Source organism: Poecilia reticulata, linkage group LG12 (genome assembly GCF_000633615.1).
Source record: "Poecilia reticulata strain Guanapo linkage group LG12, Guppy_female_1.0+MT, whole genome shotgun sequence".
Lineage (NCBI taxonomy): Eukaryota > Metazoa > Chordata > Actinopteri > Cyprinodontiformes > Poeciliidae > Poecilia > Poecilia reticulata.
Window position 1 is genome coordinate 3,156,202 of NC_024342.1, and position 18,651 is coordinate 3,174,852.

The 18,651-nt window shown below is 40.3% G+C and overlaps 1 protein-coding gene across 2 annotated transcripts; it reads right to left on the reverse strand.

Moving 5' to 3' along the window:
- Nucleotides 1–525: 525 nt before the first annotated feature.
- On the reverse strand, nt 526–18,332 carry brap (BRCA1 associated protein). Of its 2 annotated transcripts, none has more exons than XM_008423302.2 (13): nt 17,962–18,332; nt 17,634–17,795; nt 16,677–16,863; nt 14,813–15,002; nt 14,121–14,234; nt 12,543–12,691; nt 12,160–12,235; nt 11,928–12,066; nt 9,369–9,478; nt 9,188–9,277; nt 9,007–9,110; nt 7,779–7,918; nt 526–1,356 (listed from the first exon to the last, which is right to left on the reverse strand). In XM_008423302.2, exons 1-13 carry the CDS (start codon nt 18,038–18,040, stop codon nt 1,127–1,129), a joined length of 1,770 nt encoding a protein of 589 aa, XP_008421524.1. In that variant the 5' UTR covers nt 18,041–18,332; the 3' UTR covers nt 526–1,126. The 2 variants fall into 2 exon arrangements, with proteins under 2 accessions (XP_008421524.1, XP_008421523.1); XM_008423301.2 differs by having other exon boundaries at nt 16,677–16,866.
- Between the last annotated feature and the right edge of the window lie 319 nt (nt 18,333–18,651).

An 18,651-nucleotide genomic window follows, 5' to 3' on the forward strand; every position in this document is an offset into this window, starting at 1 on the left:
AAGATGACATTTTTTCCCCTGTGTTCAATCTGTTTATTGGTCTATTTCTTTAGAGTTTTTTCCCCGCAACAAGATCGTATTTAAATCCAAACTGAAGTAGATTTTTCTCTATGAAAATAACATGCTGGGGCCACTGTAGATAGAAAGAAAAAGAAAAGAGAAAATTTCCACCACAAAATCTCAGAAAATTTGAAAGAAAATCTGGAAATTCCAGTCAAAAATTTGCTAGAAAAAACAATTGAGATTAACCTCAAATATTTTTTTTTAGAAAAAACAAGAGCATTTCTGAGAAAAAATTTTGACGTCTGAAACTGAAATTTCTACGTTTTTTTTCCTCTAATATCAAAATTTCTGAGGTTTTTTTCTAGCAAATTTTCAACATTTCAAGCTCAGAAATTTCTGAATCTCAAAATCTGAGTTTTCTGATGGAAATGTACATTGTTTTAATCTACAGTGGTCCTAATATACAGTCATATTCAGCAGTGCTAGTAATAAAGCAGAATAAAAACAAAAAATAAGAAAAGATAAAATCTTCACCATTTCCTTTTTTATTATTTACAAAAAAAATGTTGAAACTTTGATCTAAAAATAAAAAACCAACACTTAGATAAAATGAACTCAGTCGGGCAGAAAGTCCGTTCCGCTCAGCTTGTCACAGTCGATTACTGATCATAAAAAATGTATGAATATTACTGACTAAATGTTTTTCTGTCTATATTCCCTTGCCTTCCTGTGTGTGGAGTGTTAACACTGACTGAGAAATGTAAAAGAGTTCAATTTGATCTTTCTTCTGCACAGCTCCTGCTCCTGTTTTCACGCTTATGGGAAAATATGATTTCAGATCATTTTATCAGGCTTGTTTGAGCTGCAAGCACTTATTTAATCAGATAAAACACTATTTAACCAAAGCAGCAATACTAAACGGAAATACAAACCATCACAAAATCTGTGAGATGTCCCACTTTTCTTTTTGAAAGCTACTTTAAAGTTGAATGTTTAGCTGAAGACATGGTTGCTGTTCTGTCCAGCTGTCCTCCCCAGGAGGCTGAATGAACTCCACAGCTCAGCAGTAAAAGACTTGCAGTCATGGTTCCTGAACGTGTTCCAGCAGAGTGGGGCCTCCTGTCTACTTCCTCTTCCTGCCCCGGCCTCGGCGGCCCCGGCCTGACGAGGGGCCCGCTCCGTCCGGGCCCAGGGCGCCATCCGCCTGGCCGGCCGGGATGTTGATGTGGCCCTCCTGGATTTCGCTGCGGGCCTCGGAGGACAGCTGCTCGATCTTCTGCTGCGTCTCCAGGTAGAACATCACGTCTCTCAGCTGCTCCTGCAGCTCCGTTATCACCACATCCTTCCGCTCGCCTGCAGCACGTTTCAATAAAGCACAGAAAAATGATCTGCTTAAATATTAATAACAGACTTTGGTTCTTTATTTACTACAGGGATTCTGCAGGTTTCAAAAACTCAAATTTAAAACCTTTTTACGACCGCTATGAATGAAATTTAAGACCCAAATCGCCACAGAAAAGTACAAAAGAAAATTGTATATTTCATATACTAGTAGTGCTGAGCTTTTTTGCACAGAATCAGCGTAACATTTTATGGGTTTTTAACAGAAATAAGCAAATATTGTCCAGGCAACTGACGATAAATGGACACATACCCTTGATGGATGCAAAAAAGCTAGCTAGCTAGCTAGCAAGGGTATACTAGCGTCTAGTCAGCGGTAGCCTCAATCGCCTTGAGTTACAGAACAGAAGTTCGATGTCTGCGTGAGACTCAAATGTTTGAGTGGAGAAAAAAAAATTACATAGAACATACGAGATTAAATAGTTCTGCTACAAATACCATCATTTAGCTAACAGCCATGTTAATTATGGCGATACTTAAACACGACAGAATTTAAGACCTGTGATTAAGGTATTTAAGGCCAACTCGCATTAAAAACAAATTTAAGACATTTTAAGGCCTTAAGTTCAGACACATTAATTTAAGACTTAAGACTGTGCGGACAGCGTGTCTTAGAGGACTACAGAGATATTGACTGGCTGGTCAGAAACCAAGAAGAACTGACTGCACCGTTGCTAAGCGATGACAGATCATATTAACAAAACCCTTCTTTAGCTAACGATGCTAACCATGCACACTGTGCTGATAAGATGCTGAACTACATACTCATTTACTCTCTTTTTAAAACAGTTGAACATTGACACTTGATGCTTCTTAATAGCATTCATCCTACAACAATGACCATCATTCTAAAGTCTTACAAAATCTGAATACTGGCAATCAGTCATACATTTCTGATCAGTTCTGATTAAATGTAGGCGTAGCAGAAATTTACAACCCCCCCCTTTGCATATTAAGACCATTTTATGATAACACAACCTCAGTAGGAGGGACGTCTTTTTATGTGTCATTATGAGAAGGACTGAGGTAGAATGATGTGAGGCAAGATGGATGCTTTCCATTATTATCTGAGTCACTAAAAGAGGAGGCAGCAGAGCTGAGTTACACTAAAGATAACATCTCATTTGGTTTTACAGAAATCCATAACAGTCATATTCAGTACAGTAGCCTTTACTTCTGTTAATTATGACACATTTTCAATTACAGCTAATGAAGATACCTCATTTAAGGTAAGAATATTACATCAGACCAATAAAAAAAACAATACTTTCAATACAAAAATGTGGATTTGATAAAAATGTGGTTTTTAATGTGCAGTCAGAACACGCATTCCAATTCTCTAAAGATGACTGAACTTTTACAAATGATATTTGATGCAATTATAACAACTAACATAACTGAATAATTAGCTTCCCTATCTTCATACTCCAACTGTTTTTAGAGGGAAACATTTCATCTGCAGTAAAAACAGACGGGATCAGAAAGTTGACAAAATCCCTCTGAGAGCCCCGGTTTGAAATCCCCGAACCAGCCTCAACATCAAAATTATACTATGAGAAAAGCTGATGTTTGTTCAGACAGTTTGCATTCCCCGTTTAAAAAAAACAACTTTTCTATAGATGGTGATTCGTGCAAAGTGGGAAAGTCCAGAAACATGAGCGCTGCAGCTGGGCTGGGTGATGTAGTTCCTTCCTGGTTTGATAAGCGGTGCCTCACATGAGGAAGCTAACGGCCGACACTTTCAAATCGAGGTAGGGAGTGTTAGCAGTAGCACTGACCCTCACACGGCCACTTAACCAGAGAGAGTCAACACACTCTCTCTGGTTAATGTGTGTTAAAGTGTGTGTGTTGGTTGGCTACAACACAGAAACGTTATCGTTATAGAAGCAAACATCAGTAGATGCAGTCAGTACTTTAGGTCAGTTAGCCAAAAATAATAAGCACCGTCTTAACGCCAACATACATTTCTGCACATGCAAGTGATTCAAAGTGGTTCATAATTTCCACACAGACATGAACTTATTACTAATTTTAACATTTTTTTAAATGTAATAAAAATTATTTAAAAAAAAGATGACAGATCTGTGCAACCACAAACTCCTCTTTACGAATCACTTTTGGTTGATCTGCTGGAGTCACTGGGGTGTGTGTGTGTGTGTGTGTGTGCTTGCTTGCAGAGAAAGCAGCAGGGATAGAGGGACCAAAGGGGAGTGACAACATGTCAGCAGATAGGAATCTGGTAAAAAAAAAAATTCTGTCTCCTCCTCAACAGGTCAGGGTTTGCATCAGATTCGGTTGATCAACACGATTTGATTAGACATACTGGAAGATTAGAGAGTGACGGACGAATTGAAAAACCAAGAACCACTGAGGGAAATGACACAAAAACCTCTGAAGAAGACACCGAGTTCAACTTTCTTCTTCACGAAATGTAAACAAAAATATAGTGGCACTGGATTTTAGCAGGCGTAGAAATTTCTCCAGCTAGCGCTAGAACCCCACATTTGTTTTGGTATTGACCCAGAATGCCCTGCGTTATAGTCCACTTCCTGCTTTTGGAGCAGACTCCAGTTTGCTTGGCATCTACAGTCCACTTTAATCAAACCAAGACGACCAGAATTTAGTTTTTTTGGTTTGCATCAAAGTTTGATTACAAATTCACACTTCGCCAAACAAACCGGTCCTAGAAAAAGAAAAACACAGAAGAAGAAGTACTCCTGTCTGTGGTGAACATAAAAACAAACGCTCTGTATTTTTGAACACCCAGAATGGATCCGCACCAAGTTCTAAAAACTTAAATTCACACAGACACGTCTACTGATCCAATAATCCAAAAGAACCATTTTCATGTCTGGAACATCAGACTCCCAATTTGCCATGGATGTAACCCTGCCCGTTGCTAGGCATGGATTCAGTTTGTTTCACAAGCATCTCAGCACAACGGAGTGTTTTCTTGGAAAGATGGGGCTGGTCCAGAATGTCATCACACCTGCTACCCCCCCAGAAGGGGGTAGCATCACCCAAAAGGGGGTGACCCATGTCCACCCAAAAGGGGGTGGACATGGGTCAGCTCCAGCCCTCAGGGTTGCAGCTGTAAAACTGCTCTCTCTGACACATTCCTGTCACTGTTTTCACATCTATGTGTCGCAGAACCAAAAACCAGAGGTCTTCTAAAGGGTTGTCTCTCAACCGTGGTCCTTGAGGCACACTGCCCTGCGTGTTTTAGGTGTTTCCTTGCTTCAGCCCAGCTAATTTTAATCGATGGCTGATAAACAGGTGTTTGTTGAACAGCAATCAGTTCAATCAGGGGACAAAAACCCTTTGAGAGCACCGGTTCAAAATCCCTAAACCAGCCTAGACATCCAAATTATACGAAAAGCTGATGTTTGTTCAGACAGTTCCCATTAACCATTTAAAAAAAATACAATTTCTATAGACGGTGATTCATGCAAAGTGGGAAAGTCCAGAAAAGCGAGTGCTGCAGCTGGGCTGGGTGATGTAGTTCCGTCATGGTTTGATAAGCAGCGCCTCACATGAGGAAGCTAACGGCCACTTTGTCACGTGGAAACGCATGACCGGGCGTGTGTTTCCACAGTCTGTTTATAACCATTTATATGATTTATAAATGTCTGCTGTAAACACACATCAGTTGTCTATTTACAATAAGCGATGCTCAGCCTGGCGGGGGGCAAGTAAAACCTGGTGGCCCGCCAGGCTTATGAGCAGACTGGGGGGAACCCTGTATTTAGAGCCGCCTTTCATTAGTAGTAAGTGGAACACTGATTAGTATCGTCTCATAATTATGTTTTTAAGGTGTAGAGCACTTTGAACTGTCTTATTGCTAAAATGTGCTACACAAATAAACTTGACTGACCTGACTTGCTGCCGTCATGACAGACGTTTGTGGAGTACGACAACATGTTGCTATCGCTACTTAGCAGGACATGAACAATCCTCACTCCTTACACGTTGGAGGAAAAACAAATGGCTTTTGAAGCTCGTCCGAGGAAACGTTACATGAGCAGCAGCAGAAAGGTCGTGACATGGGAGAGAATACTCAAACATAAGATCTATGAGCTACATGAAAGGCTTGTTTGACCTCCGACAACTCAGGCACAACAAGAGAAACATTACGAGACCATTATTTACACGGAAGCTGCAGCCGTTATGAGAGGACCATAAAGTCTAAAAGGGAAGGTACCAATCCTCATAGGGTGGATGTGTAGAGAGGGAGCTTCGTCTGAATGCTTCCTGTAATAAAAACCCAGAGGTTGAAGGAAAACTACTGATATGCCCACTCACAGGTAGACTGCCCTCAGGCACTCATGATGAAAACATTCCTGAGCTGAACGTAATAATGGTGGGACTAAGAAACAATGTTATTCCAAAAGGTTAGAACCTTAAGCCATTTATTCTAACAAGAAAGGAGAATCTTCCTCATAAAGACCCGCTTACTACTCATTCCTCCTCCTCTCCACCCGCTTGCAGACGGCCACCACACCCAGGAATAGCTGCGGCTTGGTTGTGTTGCAGTAATTTGCATCTCATTTGCAAATGTGACCTCGTAAAGAGGAAGTAGTCTCTGACAGTGATATTCTGTCAAAAATAAATCATTCTGTTCTAGCTGCCATTTCTAAAGAGTCCTGGCAGAGGAGCAGCTGATCAGGAACAAACAAAATAACAATGAGTGAAAGAACTTATTTGATTATGTAAACCAGCCAAAACATTTCCCGGCAGTCATTTCTCGTAGAATAGCGCTCTCCACAGCCCACCTTTTGTTCCACAGAGAGGGAGTTCTTCTGAAAGTGAGTTGATCACACATGGAAAAAATAAACTACCACCATCAACAGAACCACTTTTGACAGCTGTAATGTGTAGGTAGTTATCTTTCATCAGATCTCGTCAGTCACTCAAATTGTCATGGAGGAAATTCCGCCCCACTCTTCTTTACGACATTGCCTCATTCATTCTAATGTAATACAATGTATTTTATTTAATGACTGTAAATCTGTATTCTCTGTGATCTTCTCCAGAAACACACAAGAGAGCTGTTATTGGACTCCCAGCTCATGTCCGCTAATCCACTAATAGCGGAGCTAATTTTTTGTTTAGCGCTTTAGGTAACTTTGAAAACCATTAGCGCACATAGCTTCCCCTAAATAGAAGTTTTTTTAAACATTCTATTACACTAATTTACTTACCGTATTTTCCGCACTATCAGGCTCACCTAAAAACCTTCAATTTCCTCAAAAGCCAACAGTGCTCCTTATAATTTGGTGCGCCTTATATATGGACCAATGTTGAGCCACAACAGGTCTAGTAACTACAGTAAGCAGCCGCCGACTTCATTTTCGCCCGTAGAACAAGAAGTGCGCGGTGCATGTTGGGATAGTTGTCAGAACGCTGGTTTGTATTCTATTAATAAAGTTTCACTGACCTATCTACCTACCGACCTGATAATCAGGTCGTCTGCAGGTCATTTAGCACCACGTTCTCCACCAACATGCTGTGGTGACCGTCGCCCTTCGTCACCCTTCTCCGTGAGCCTTCCGGCCCAGTCGCAGAAGGCTCTTCTCGCCGACCGGAGTCGGACTGTTTTGTTGACATTCCGTTTAGTGCAGCTCCATCTAGCTCCATCCAACTCCAGCCTCTACTGTAGCGTCTATTCTATGCGCCTTATAATCTGGTGCGCCTTATAGTGTGGAAAATATGGTAGCTATTTTGTAAACTTTTAGCGGAATAAAGTTTGACATCTGTGTTACGTGCCTTAAAAACATGTAAATTATAATGTGAAATTAAATTGGTGCCCTAGGTGTGGAGTCTTTCAAGGGAAGTTATGCTTTTAATTGAAGTTAGCGCTTTAGCATTAGCTTCCGTTAAAGTATGTGTTGATGTAGCATTTTAGCATTAGTTTCCACTAAATAAGGTCTTGTTGTAGCATTTACCGATAGCTTCTGCTAAATAACATGTTGGTGTAGTTTTTTAGTATTAGCTTCTGCTATCTGATGTGTTGGTGCAGTGTTTTTAGTATTAGCTTCTGCTAAATAACATGTTTGTGTAGTGTTTTAGAGTTAGCTTCACCTAAATGTCAGTGTAGTGTTTTAGCATTAGCTTCTGCTAAGTAACATATTGGTGTAGAGTTTTCAAATTAGCTTCAACTAAATATGTTGGTGTAATGTTTTAGCATTAGCTTCTGCTAAATAACATTTTGGTGTAGGGTTTTAGCATTGGATGAAATATTTACCGTTAGAAGAAAGAGACACCTGTTTTGCAGAGACTAAAGTAGTGACAACATTCCTACCCACCAGGAGACGTGGAGACTGAAGTAGTACTAGTGGACAGACATTACTGAGGCAGAAATGTGGAGGACTTACCGCTCTCTTTTCCTTTGCGTTCCTCCTCGGCCAGCTGGGCTTGAAGCTGCGTCTGATTGGCTCTCAGACAGCGGTTCATCTCCTGCTCCTCCTTCAGCTCCTGGCTCAGCTTCAGCACTCGACCGTTGAGCTGAGTGCACCTGAAAGAGCCCGATATGTAAAGACTGTGGCTTCACCACTTAATCCTTAGAAAACAAGCATGGCTGGAGAAGAGCCGTCTTCCTTTAACACTATGATTAACAGCAGGACTTCCAGATTTTTGTGGCAGGGAAATATCGTGACAAGCACAAGTCTGACATATGCAATACAGGGAAATGGCAGTCAGGCTAAACAAGACATTGGCATTTCTTTGGAATTGACAACAGATTCCTGTAGTTTCTCAGTAAAGGCTGTTGGCAGATCTACTGAAATGTGTTTCTGTAGGAAGTGGAGCAGCAGCTGAACAGTCACGAAACCATGGCAACAAGATACAATAATGTGCTTAATCATGATGACTCACATCATGATGAAATAATCGTCAGCTAATTTAATAATTGATTAATCGTTTATTGGAAGAACAACACACTCAACTGTAATTAAGCTAAAACTATACAAAAATATGCATTTTCTATTTAACACAAAAAAACTTGTCTGTAAAAATATTCTATCTAGAACTTTAAGTGGCAATTTTAGTTTCACCTGGTTCAAATTCTGTAAAAGATTTCTAGCATCTTATGCTATCTAGTTATTAATAGGTTAATCCAAAAACTAATTACCAGATTATTTCTACATCAATCTGGTAATTAGATTACCAGATTAGTGTAATCTGGTAATCTGTTAAATCAAGCAGATTTCAAGCAGAAACGTTTTAGCTGCAGATTCATCCTTTGCTACAAATGATCAAGTGTACACTAAAGGAAGGCTGTTACTGCATTTTAGGGAACTAAATGTTTATTTTCTTATCTAAAAAAGGAATTGAATTTGTGTATTTGCAATTTTTATGTATTTCTAGTACTGTATAAAATAAACTTAAGTGGTTAAATGAAAAAAATTGGCAGTGTGCCTATTTTTTATCCGATTAATCGTCAGAATAACGATTAATCGCTGCAACTAACAATTATTACTGAATATAATCACTAGTTGCAGGCCTGAATACGAGCTCACATCGTATGGTACACACACACGTGCACACGCACGCACGCACGCACACAAACACACACTCTCTCCCCATTTAAAAAGACAAACCTACTTCTTCTCTAGGCTCTGCTTCTCTTTGCTTATTTCTCCTAATCGCTGCTCCAGGTTATCGCAGCGCTCCAGGGTCTCCTTAAACTTCGCCTTCATGTTGTTGATCTGACAGCAGAATCGAAGAGTTTGAATCCAGAACTCAGAACCTGACACGACACCGAGACATATTGTTGCTTCTCTACCTCCTCGGCCGTCTCCTTCTCCAGATGAACAATCTTGTTCTCCCAGTAGATCCTCTGGGACTCCAGCTGGCTGGTGAGCAGGTACGAGTACTGCAGACAGAGGCAGATCGTTGGGATCTGTCTGGGCTTGTTCAGGGAACCAAATCTCATCTAAAACAAATAAAAAAAAAAAACTGCTTACCTCCAACTGGAGAGCATCTATTTTCTCATCTTGGCAAGTGTCTCCTTCGCACTCAAACTGCACCATCTTCCCATCGGTCTTACTGGCCACCAGGCGGTGCACGTAGTTATCTGCATTAGAAGAGTTACACAGCAATCACTGCAGGAAGGCTTTTCTATTTCAGGTTAAAAAAAAAAACCTAGGAAAATCATCGTTGGGACAATTGTTGATCCTCCTAGCGATTTTTAAAAAAAAATAAATGTAACTACAGCATTTTTTTAAATTTGTTCTCAACCTTTCTTCAGTTGATCAGAAATGGCTGATTCCATGACACCATGCATCTCTGTGTCACCAGGATCCATCTCTGTCTCACCACCACGGTGAGAGAGCAGGATGAAAGGAGAGGTTAAAAAAAAAAGAACCCCCAAAACTTAGTGAAGAGTGGGATCTTGGTGTTATCCAGTCTCTTTGACAACCATTGGACAGCTCTGTATGTGCCAAGTGGAGCAAAGTTAAGATGACCTATCATCATAAATGTAAACATATTGAGTTTGCGAAACTCTACTGAGACTTTAAGTGGAACTGTGAGCTTTGGTCAGTCGAGGCTAAGGCAGGAAACTCTGCCCACATCAGGTGCTTCTCATGGCAGCCCAGTTATGTTATGAAATATAAAAGAAGTGAAACATAATGAGCTGTAAAAACTAACTGGAAGCTAAGGTTGTACAAATTACATGTAGTCTTTAAGACATTAATTATACAATAAGGCTGAAATAATTAATCGGCTTAGTCGTGATTAATCAAATCTTGAAATAATAATAGACTAATTTAGTAATCAAATAATCGTTCCTCAGACAATAGAGTATAAAAAAGGCCATTTGCTGAGACAACCACACGTTACAGCAGTAATAATGGCAAAAGTCAACAAAACATGTATATAAATTTTGCATTTAATTAATAAAAAAAAAAAAAAACTTTGTAAATATGTTCTACAAAAAACAGAACAAATTCTGTGAAAAGTAGGTTTTTAGCTGCAGATGAATCCTTTGATACATATGTTCAAACATACGTTAAAGGAATGTGTCGTTATTGGATTTAAGGCAATCACATATTTGTTTAACTACTTTTAAAAAGCAATAGGATTAATGGTTTATTTGCATTTTTAATATTGGACAAAATAAGCTTAATGAAAGAAATGAAAAATTTGCAGAATGTGGCTACAATTTCTATCTGATTAATCGATTAATCGCCCGAATAATCGATTAGTAAAATAATCGCTTGTTTCAGTATAAAAAATCTACAGAATGGAAGAGTAAAAAAAAACATTCAGCATTTAAAATGATTCACTGTTTTGTTCTGCAAAACAACAAAGCTAAAATATCCACTTTATATCAAGTGAAGCATCAGGTTCACCGTTAGTTTGTTTTAATCCCAACTTGTTAGTTTGGGTTGAACCAGTAAGAACTGATCTGTGTTTGTGGCAGACAGGTAAGAGAAACAGAAGTACTCTGACTTAGTTACTAATTTACGGAAACTGTGTGTTGAGTAAACTGTGGCTCCGTGATGTCTTACTTCTTCCTCTCTTAAAACACGCGCGCGCACACACACACACACACACACACACACACACACACACACACACACACACACACACACACACACACACANACACACACACACACACACACACACACACACACACACACACACACACACACACACACACACACACACACACACACACACACACACACACACACAGAGCAAATTGAATATAGTTCAATTTGCTCTGAACTATATTGGTGAAGAATGAAAAGTCACAGATGTTCTGTAAATAGGTTGATAACTTTTAGAAATGTTTCCTCTAACAGTTTATCTGGTGCTGCTGCTGACTAAATACCAGCTCCTTATGTTTCCACCAAGTCAAGAAAATCAGACAAACTCAGCACCAGATCACTGCTGGAGCAGAGGAAACATTCCCAACGTCCAGAAACACGAGGCGGACCCGCAGGGAACAGCAGCCAATCAAAACATTGTAAATGCCACGTTCAAAACAGTTTGCTTGGTTTGTTTTAAATCTGAAAAAAATCAAAAACAAAATCTCGAACAAAGAAATCCAGAAAAACCACATCTAGATTCACAGCCTAGACTAGCACCAGAATAGCGCGAGCTAACGAAACTCGATTTCTAGGACTTAATCGGATCTCACTGAGGTTTTCCTCAGAGTTCAACGGGGCAAGGTGTCGCTAACAGCTGATAATTTTCCATCAAATCCATAACAACCAGTTCTTCAGTACATTTGGTCTTTAAATATCACCATGGGGTTTTAAATAAATGTTTAAAGGCTGTTTATGCTCCAGTTTCCAGCTGCTGTTCTGGTTTACATTTTATCTGTAAGTTACGGCAGCCATTCCACACTGAATGAAAAAGACTCCCTTTTTGACATTTTTTGGGTTTCTTCTGCCCCCTTGTGGACAAAATTCATTACAGCAACAACAGAAATGGTTTCCTATCGCTAAACCTTCTACTTTATAGTCGCCGCCCTGTTTTCCCACGCAAACCCCGTCATCAAATGCGCGGTACCTCCAGCGTAGTCCCACACACGGTGATTTGTGAGCTGCATGGCGTACGTGTGCTGCGTCTCCTCAAAGTGCTTGTAGGCATGTCGACTGACGTAGCGCCCGCAGCCGATGTGCCCGCAGATCAAACAGATCCACAGGTTCTGCAGGGGAAAAAAAACACGCAGAATAATTAAAAGAAAAGTTCAATAAACAACATCAGTCAGTCGTGACGTTCTCAGAGAGTGATTGGTCACCTCCTGCACGCCGCACTCAAAGCATTTGTTCTCTTCCACCGGCTCTGGCGTCTGACAGTACCGACACACCGGACACCTAGGAAACACACAGCGCACTCAGCTGAGGTCAAAGGTCCTTTGTGAAACAGAAAAATACACACAGCAGAACAAACGCATCACACAAAGCTGGGAGAGACATCCAGAACCACGTAGAAACATGGAGCAGAGACAATCAGAGAGACGCAGCCCACCAGCACCGAGAAACTGAACGAAGAACAAACATGGAGGACGGAAACAAGTCGGATAAAAAAAAAAAAAAAGAAAAGACAACAGCTTTCAGATCGAGACGCTAAGCAGGTGTTAAACAACGCTTCGGAGAAGGAAGGGTTGAGTGTTGGACTCACGAGGCGTCTTCCCATCGCTGGAGACACTGGCTGTGAAAGCTGTGGTTGCAGAGCGTGGTGAGGATGCCGCTGACCGACTCGTCCATCCTCTCCAGGCACACGGTGCACTTCGGCAGCTCGGTCAGCTCCATCACCGGCAGGCTGGCTCCCTGCAGCAGAACAGACAGGAAGAGGAGAAACATGGAGGAATTAAATGTGCAGAGGAAGGAGAAACCAGGAAAGGTTGAAGGTTGGGGTTGATACGCTAGTAAAGGCTGGTTTTGTTTGAAATAAAGCTGAAATGTTAAATGTGGATACAACAAACACATCTGGAAAAACAAACAAAAAAATCCAAAGAAATAATGTTGAGACAAAGAATCACAAAGAATTTTTTTCTTTACAGAATTGTTTTTCTTCCAGATCATAGTTGGGTGGAAGTATTACTATAAAGCTGTAGCCACTCTATACTTAATTTGCTGGACAATAAACTATTCCAGTAACTATTTCACTAAACAATAACATTGTTGCTCTGAGACCATTTTCAAGTATTGATGATAATGCCATTTTGCTCTCTCAAAAACTCATAGACTTTAATTTTGCATAGAGCATTTAACACTGGAACTTGATATTTGAAATATTCAAGGTAAAACAAGCAAAAACCTGGGATGCATCGATCCACTTTTTTCACTTCCGATACCGATATTTGAGGTTTAGCATCTGCTAAAGCCAATCCCATACTGAAAAACAGAGCTGAATTGAATTAAAAATGTTTTTAAACACAAACATAAATGTGCTGAGTTACAAATGTATTTGCTGACTCTACACCAGAACAACACACTTAAATAAACCAATAGCTTTGTAAGCTATTGGTGTATTATTGTACAACTTTAATTTGTTCAGTCAGCCCAATTAAGAGTCTAAGAAATAATGTAAAATAATAAAATTTTTTACAAAAACAACATAAAAAACAAATTACAATAAACCTTCCAAATGGTTCAGAACATGCAAATAGGAATTCTAAGTATAATGTAAAGTAAATAATCAATCCCTCAGAGAACAAAGCATAGAACTAGACTGAATAGATCTGCCCTTATGAATTCATTGTCACCAATACCTGATCTAGATTTTTTTCAATATCAGGATCAATACAGATATTAATATCAGATCAGTGCATGTCTACCAAAAACAATAAACAAAATGGAAGCAAAAAATAAAAACACACACGACCGAATCATAAATAAAATGGACTGTGACGACAAACTAAACAAAATTTTCCTTCAAAAAATATTAACATTTAAACTTTTTATACGATTGATTATGTGCTTACTGGAAAAAATTCCCAGAAACGTTGTTCACCTGCAGCCAAGCGACTCTCCCACATGGTTCAGTGATTAAGGTTGAGGTCGGAGGTCAAGAAGCCACAGAGCTTACCTGGCCTTTATCTGTGAGCCCAGAGCTCGCACGCTCTGTCTGTCCAAACACGCATCACCTTAAACTGACAGCTCACTAACAGACCTCTGAGCCACTTGGCTTGTGGGAATTTGTTCTTGGAATTAGAGCCAAGCAGCAGGTTCAGAAGGAAACGACAAGCATTCTTACGTCCTCAGACTTTATGACCTCCGCTCGCTCCACGTAGACCAGCTGGCACACTGCTTCCTCGATGGAGTTGAACTGGCGTCCGTTGCAGGCCGTGTAGAAGCTGTCTGCGTCGGCCTGGGAGACGCAAAACACACGGCATGTTGAGAAACGGCCGAGTCGGAGCCGCTCCTGATTGGCTGATCCGACTTTCAGAATGTTAATAATGCTCACCAAAAAAAATAAAGAGTAGTAATAGTAATAGTCGTAGTAGTAGTAGTAGAGAAAGGGCCGTTTCCCAGGAACCCCGAAAGATTTAGGATGTAAATCAATGTTTTACAGACATTGTGCCTTACATAAAACTCATAGGCCCATATGAAGTTTTATTATTGTTACATTGTTAATAATGTATACAATACCCAAATATATGAAAGTGCCGAGATAATTTCCATTTGGAAATTAGGGCTGCAATTAACGATCATCTTAGCTGTCGATTATTCTGATTAACAAACTGGAATATTCTGCTTGTATTTTTTATTTTTGCAATGTTATATTACAAGAAATACATTTAAATGATGTAAAAGCTAAAATTAAGTAAACATTTTATTGCCTCAAATGCAACAACGCGGAACTGCTTTGCTAATTTGTTGACAGTTTTCTGGAATAACCCATTAACAACCAGACAGCAAAAGATTTTTAATAGCAGACGGAGTTACCTGAGAGGAGAATTTGATGAGAACCATGTACTGGTTGGGAGTGGAGTCCCGTATGATCTTCATGTGCTCCATGACGTCATTAAACGGAGCCATGAGCTTCATGAGGTCGTGGCTGGTCATGGTGGCCGGAACGGTCAGGATGCACACCATGGCGCTGCGCCGCACATCTTCGGTCAGCGACGTCATCTTACTGCCGGCGGAGTGGACAAAAAAGATGCTTTACATTCACAAAAAGATTTATTTGTTTATTTGATTTAATGCTGTATTAGTAATAGTTAAGGAGAGCAGCAGGACATCCCAGTTCAGAGTTGTGACAGATTTGAAAAACCTGAATATCCAGAGTTCTTAGTGCCTTACAATCAATTAAAACATAAAATGCAATAATGACACATCAGCCATGAATTTACAGGAAAGAAAGACATGAAAGAGGAGGGACACAAGGAAAAAACATAGTAAGAAAACAAGAAATAAAAAGGAAAGAATTAAGGAAATAAGTAAGAAATTATGGAAAGAAGACATGAAAAATTTAAAAACTAAGGAAAAATAGAAGGAAGCAAGAAAGGCACTAAGGAAAGTGAGTCAATTAAGGAAACAAGCACAAAACTTGGAAAAGAAGAAAAATGAGCAAGGAACTAATGAAAGAAGAAAACTAGGAAGGAGTTAAGGAAAGAACATGACAACTAAGGAAACAAACATCTACTAATGTAGGTGCAACTTCGCGGTGTCGAGGAAGTTCCCCTCCATTCGGATGAGAGCTACCAGCACAGCAACACCGTCTCCTGTGGCTCACTCGTTTTTTCCTGTTAAAACAGGTTGGTTCGGGTCTAAGCTGAAAACTGAAATGTGATAAACATGATTACTCTGTTAAGCGTCGTGACCTYGGTCCCCGGTGTATTTGGTTTGTGTTATTTTATGTTGTTATTATAGTTAGCTAATAAGCTCTCGGTTAGCTGCTCAGAGGATTTCATCAGATGGTACGTGAAGAATGCGTATGTTTTATATAGCCGTCTGTAATGTGCATTAATTTACAATTCCTGAAATAGTAATAAGCTGATGTTGTGTTATAGAASAACTAGTAGAAGTGTGAATGTATAGTCACAATTTTTCAAAGTTGTATAATGACTTTATTATTACAACCTGGAATAAATTCGGATGAGAGCTAACAGCACAGCAACAGCGTCTCCAGTGGCTAACTCGTTTTTTCCTGTTAAAACAGGTTATTTGCATCTGCTTGCCTGTCCCTCCACCTGGGACCTGCAACACTAAGGAAAAATAGAAGGAAGCAAGAACGGCTCTAAGGAAAGTGAGTCAACTAAGGAAACAAGCACAAAACTTAGAAAAGAAGAAAAATGAGCAAGGAACTAATGAAAGAAGAAAACTAGGAAGGAGTTAAGGAAAGAACATGACAACTAAGGAAACAAACATCTACTAATGTAGAATGAATCAAATAAGAAAAGAAGATAGGAAAACACAAGAAATTGAGGAAAGATAGAAGGAAACAAGGAGGGAGGAAAGACAGAAGGAAGGACACAAGACAGGAAGTAAATAACAGAAGATAAGGAAGGACAAAAGGGAGAAAAAGATGAAAAAGGATGGAAATAAGAGAGAGAATGAGGAAAAAGAAAGGAGGGATAAAGGTAAGATGGAAGGAAGGATTTCAGAAAGGAAGAAAAAAAGAGAGGAGCTGTTTAGACAGTGGGATACTGGACTGGAAATAAAATCTCTTTTCTTTTCTTTTTTCCCTACATAGATTTCTAGAGCTGAAAAAAACTGAAATTAAACTCCATCGTCTTCTATGCTGGAGGCGGACGGAACCCAGTATCAGTTTTCAGAACGCGTCCGATCAGAACCCACAACGACTCACTTGGTCTTGTAGAGGTGCATGATGCCATGGACGATCTCCACCGACGGATTCCCGCTGAAGAAGGAGATCTGTTCCGGTAGCTGCTTGGAGGGCGAGTCTGGAGCTGTCTGCGAGGCGCCGCTGGTCTCCTGGGAAACCGGCGTCTCAGTCTGTGCACTCTGAGGACTGCTGCTTCCTTCGTCACTTCCTGCTGCACGAGGAAAGTAACGTTAGTTCAATCAGAGGCAACGACCACGGTCTGCTAAAAATCATACAGTGTGATCAGTTCTGGATCTAATATTACCTAAACACTCAGAACCAAGCATGGGTCAGTTAAAGCCCTGCATCAGCAGGAGATTCTGAAAGTCAGGTGTGTTTACAATTGCTGTCAATTAGATTTAGGAGAGGAAGATGATGAAGGATTCTACAGGTAGTTATGCTTAAAGAACAGAACATGAGATTCTAAAAACCTCCAGGAGCCTTTTAGTTCAGGCTTTTACTTGATCGCATTCACTTGATGGGAAGTGGCAGCTGACGGAAAACCTGCATCGACATTCCACAAAACAGCACCAGCAGCCGTTTCACCCTAGTGTCAGCTGCCGGAAGCGGACACCGGAAGCGCAGTTACCAGCTGCGGCTTGCCGTCTCTCCTGTCGTTTGTGGCGCAAAGACGTGGGCAGGAGGCTGGTCAAGTCCGTCAAAGCTACAAAGCTCCACAGAATGGACTCATTTGCCCATCACTTAACAAAGATAGTAAAATGGAGTGAACTCCTTCTCGGAATCATTTTTTTGTGTTGTGACAGAGCACAATACTCTGCTAAAACAGACCACAACTATCAGGTTTCCTTCATAGAGTGCACACGGTCTCTAACAATGTTTAGATTGGTGGTTTGTGTCCAGGTAACATCTAGGTCGAGGTAAAATTAAGCACAAGGAGCAACAACGTGTTCCCAGCTCTTCATACGTATAAATGCTTACCTGAGGTGGGCTCATAGGTTTCTATCACCATGTCCCCCACGGCTCTGCTGCCCATATGCTGGTGGAGGATGGCTGCTCTCTCCAGCTCACTCTTCCCACTCAGGGCATGTTTGGCTAAACCGAGACTTTTTTCCCGGAGCTCCTCCTCGGACATGCCTTCAACTAGAGGTGAAAAACGGCATCATCTCGGCACAAAAAGCCCAAACATTAGACCAGCACAACACTCAGGCTAAGCTAAGTGTTGTGGGCAGAGCTGCTTTTACTGTAACTGCTAGTCAGTCAGCTCAGCACTCACTTTCAAAATAGAAGCTCGGAAAGGCTCACTTACCAGCAGAGTATTGAAAACCTCGTGGAAAAGGAGACTGGTCGGCTATTTCCAGACGGATAACAACCAGCGAAACACTCATGTGTTAAAAGGGAAAGAGAGCACTTTAACAGAAACAAAAACAAACAGCTGACAGCTGAGCTAGCTCCACAAGGCTAGCTGGATGACTAGCAGTTCACTTTGCGCCCGCAAAACGGTCAGCTGAGAGCAAAATAAAATAGATTGAATATTTTTTTTAGTTCAACCAAACAATATATTAACTCCCCTGCTTTTAAATGTAAACATATTAGTGTTATGATGTTCAACTACCTAAACTTCAGCTGGGTGGTCTAATGCTAGAGGGATCCAATTCTTCCTCTACACCACAAAGAGCTACGGAATGATTTGGTGCCCCCTACTGGCAAGGACGCGTAATTATAAAATACTCAACTCAAATTCGCGAAAAAGGAAAAAAAAAAAATACTCCTAGAAAGTTGCTGAGGGCGGGGATTGGATAGAAAAAAAAACAATTGTCAAACCCAAAGAGGTTTAAAAATGATTAAGAATTTTCTAAATCTCAGATATTTGACAAATTAAATATCAAAAAAAGTTATACATTTCACAGCAGACTCAACTCATAAGTTTATGAGGTGCATAAAAATGATTTTAAATCATATAAGTTATTTAACAGCATCCCACAAAAGTAATCACACC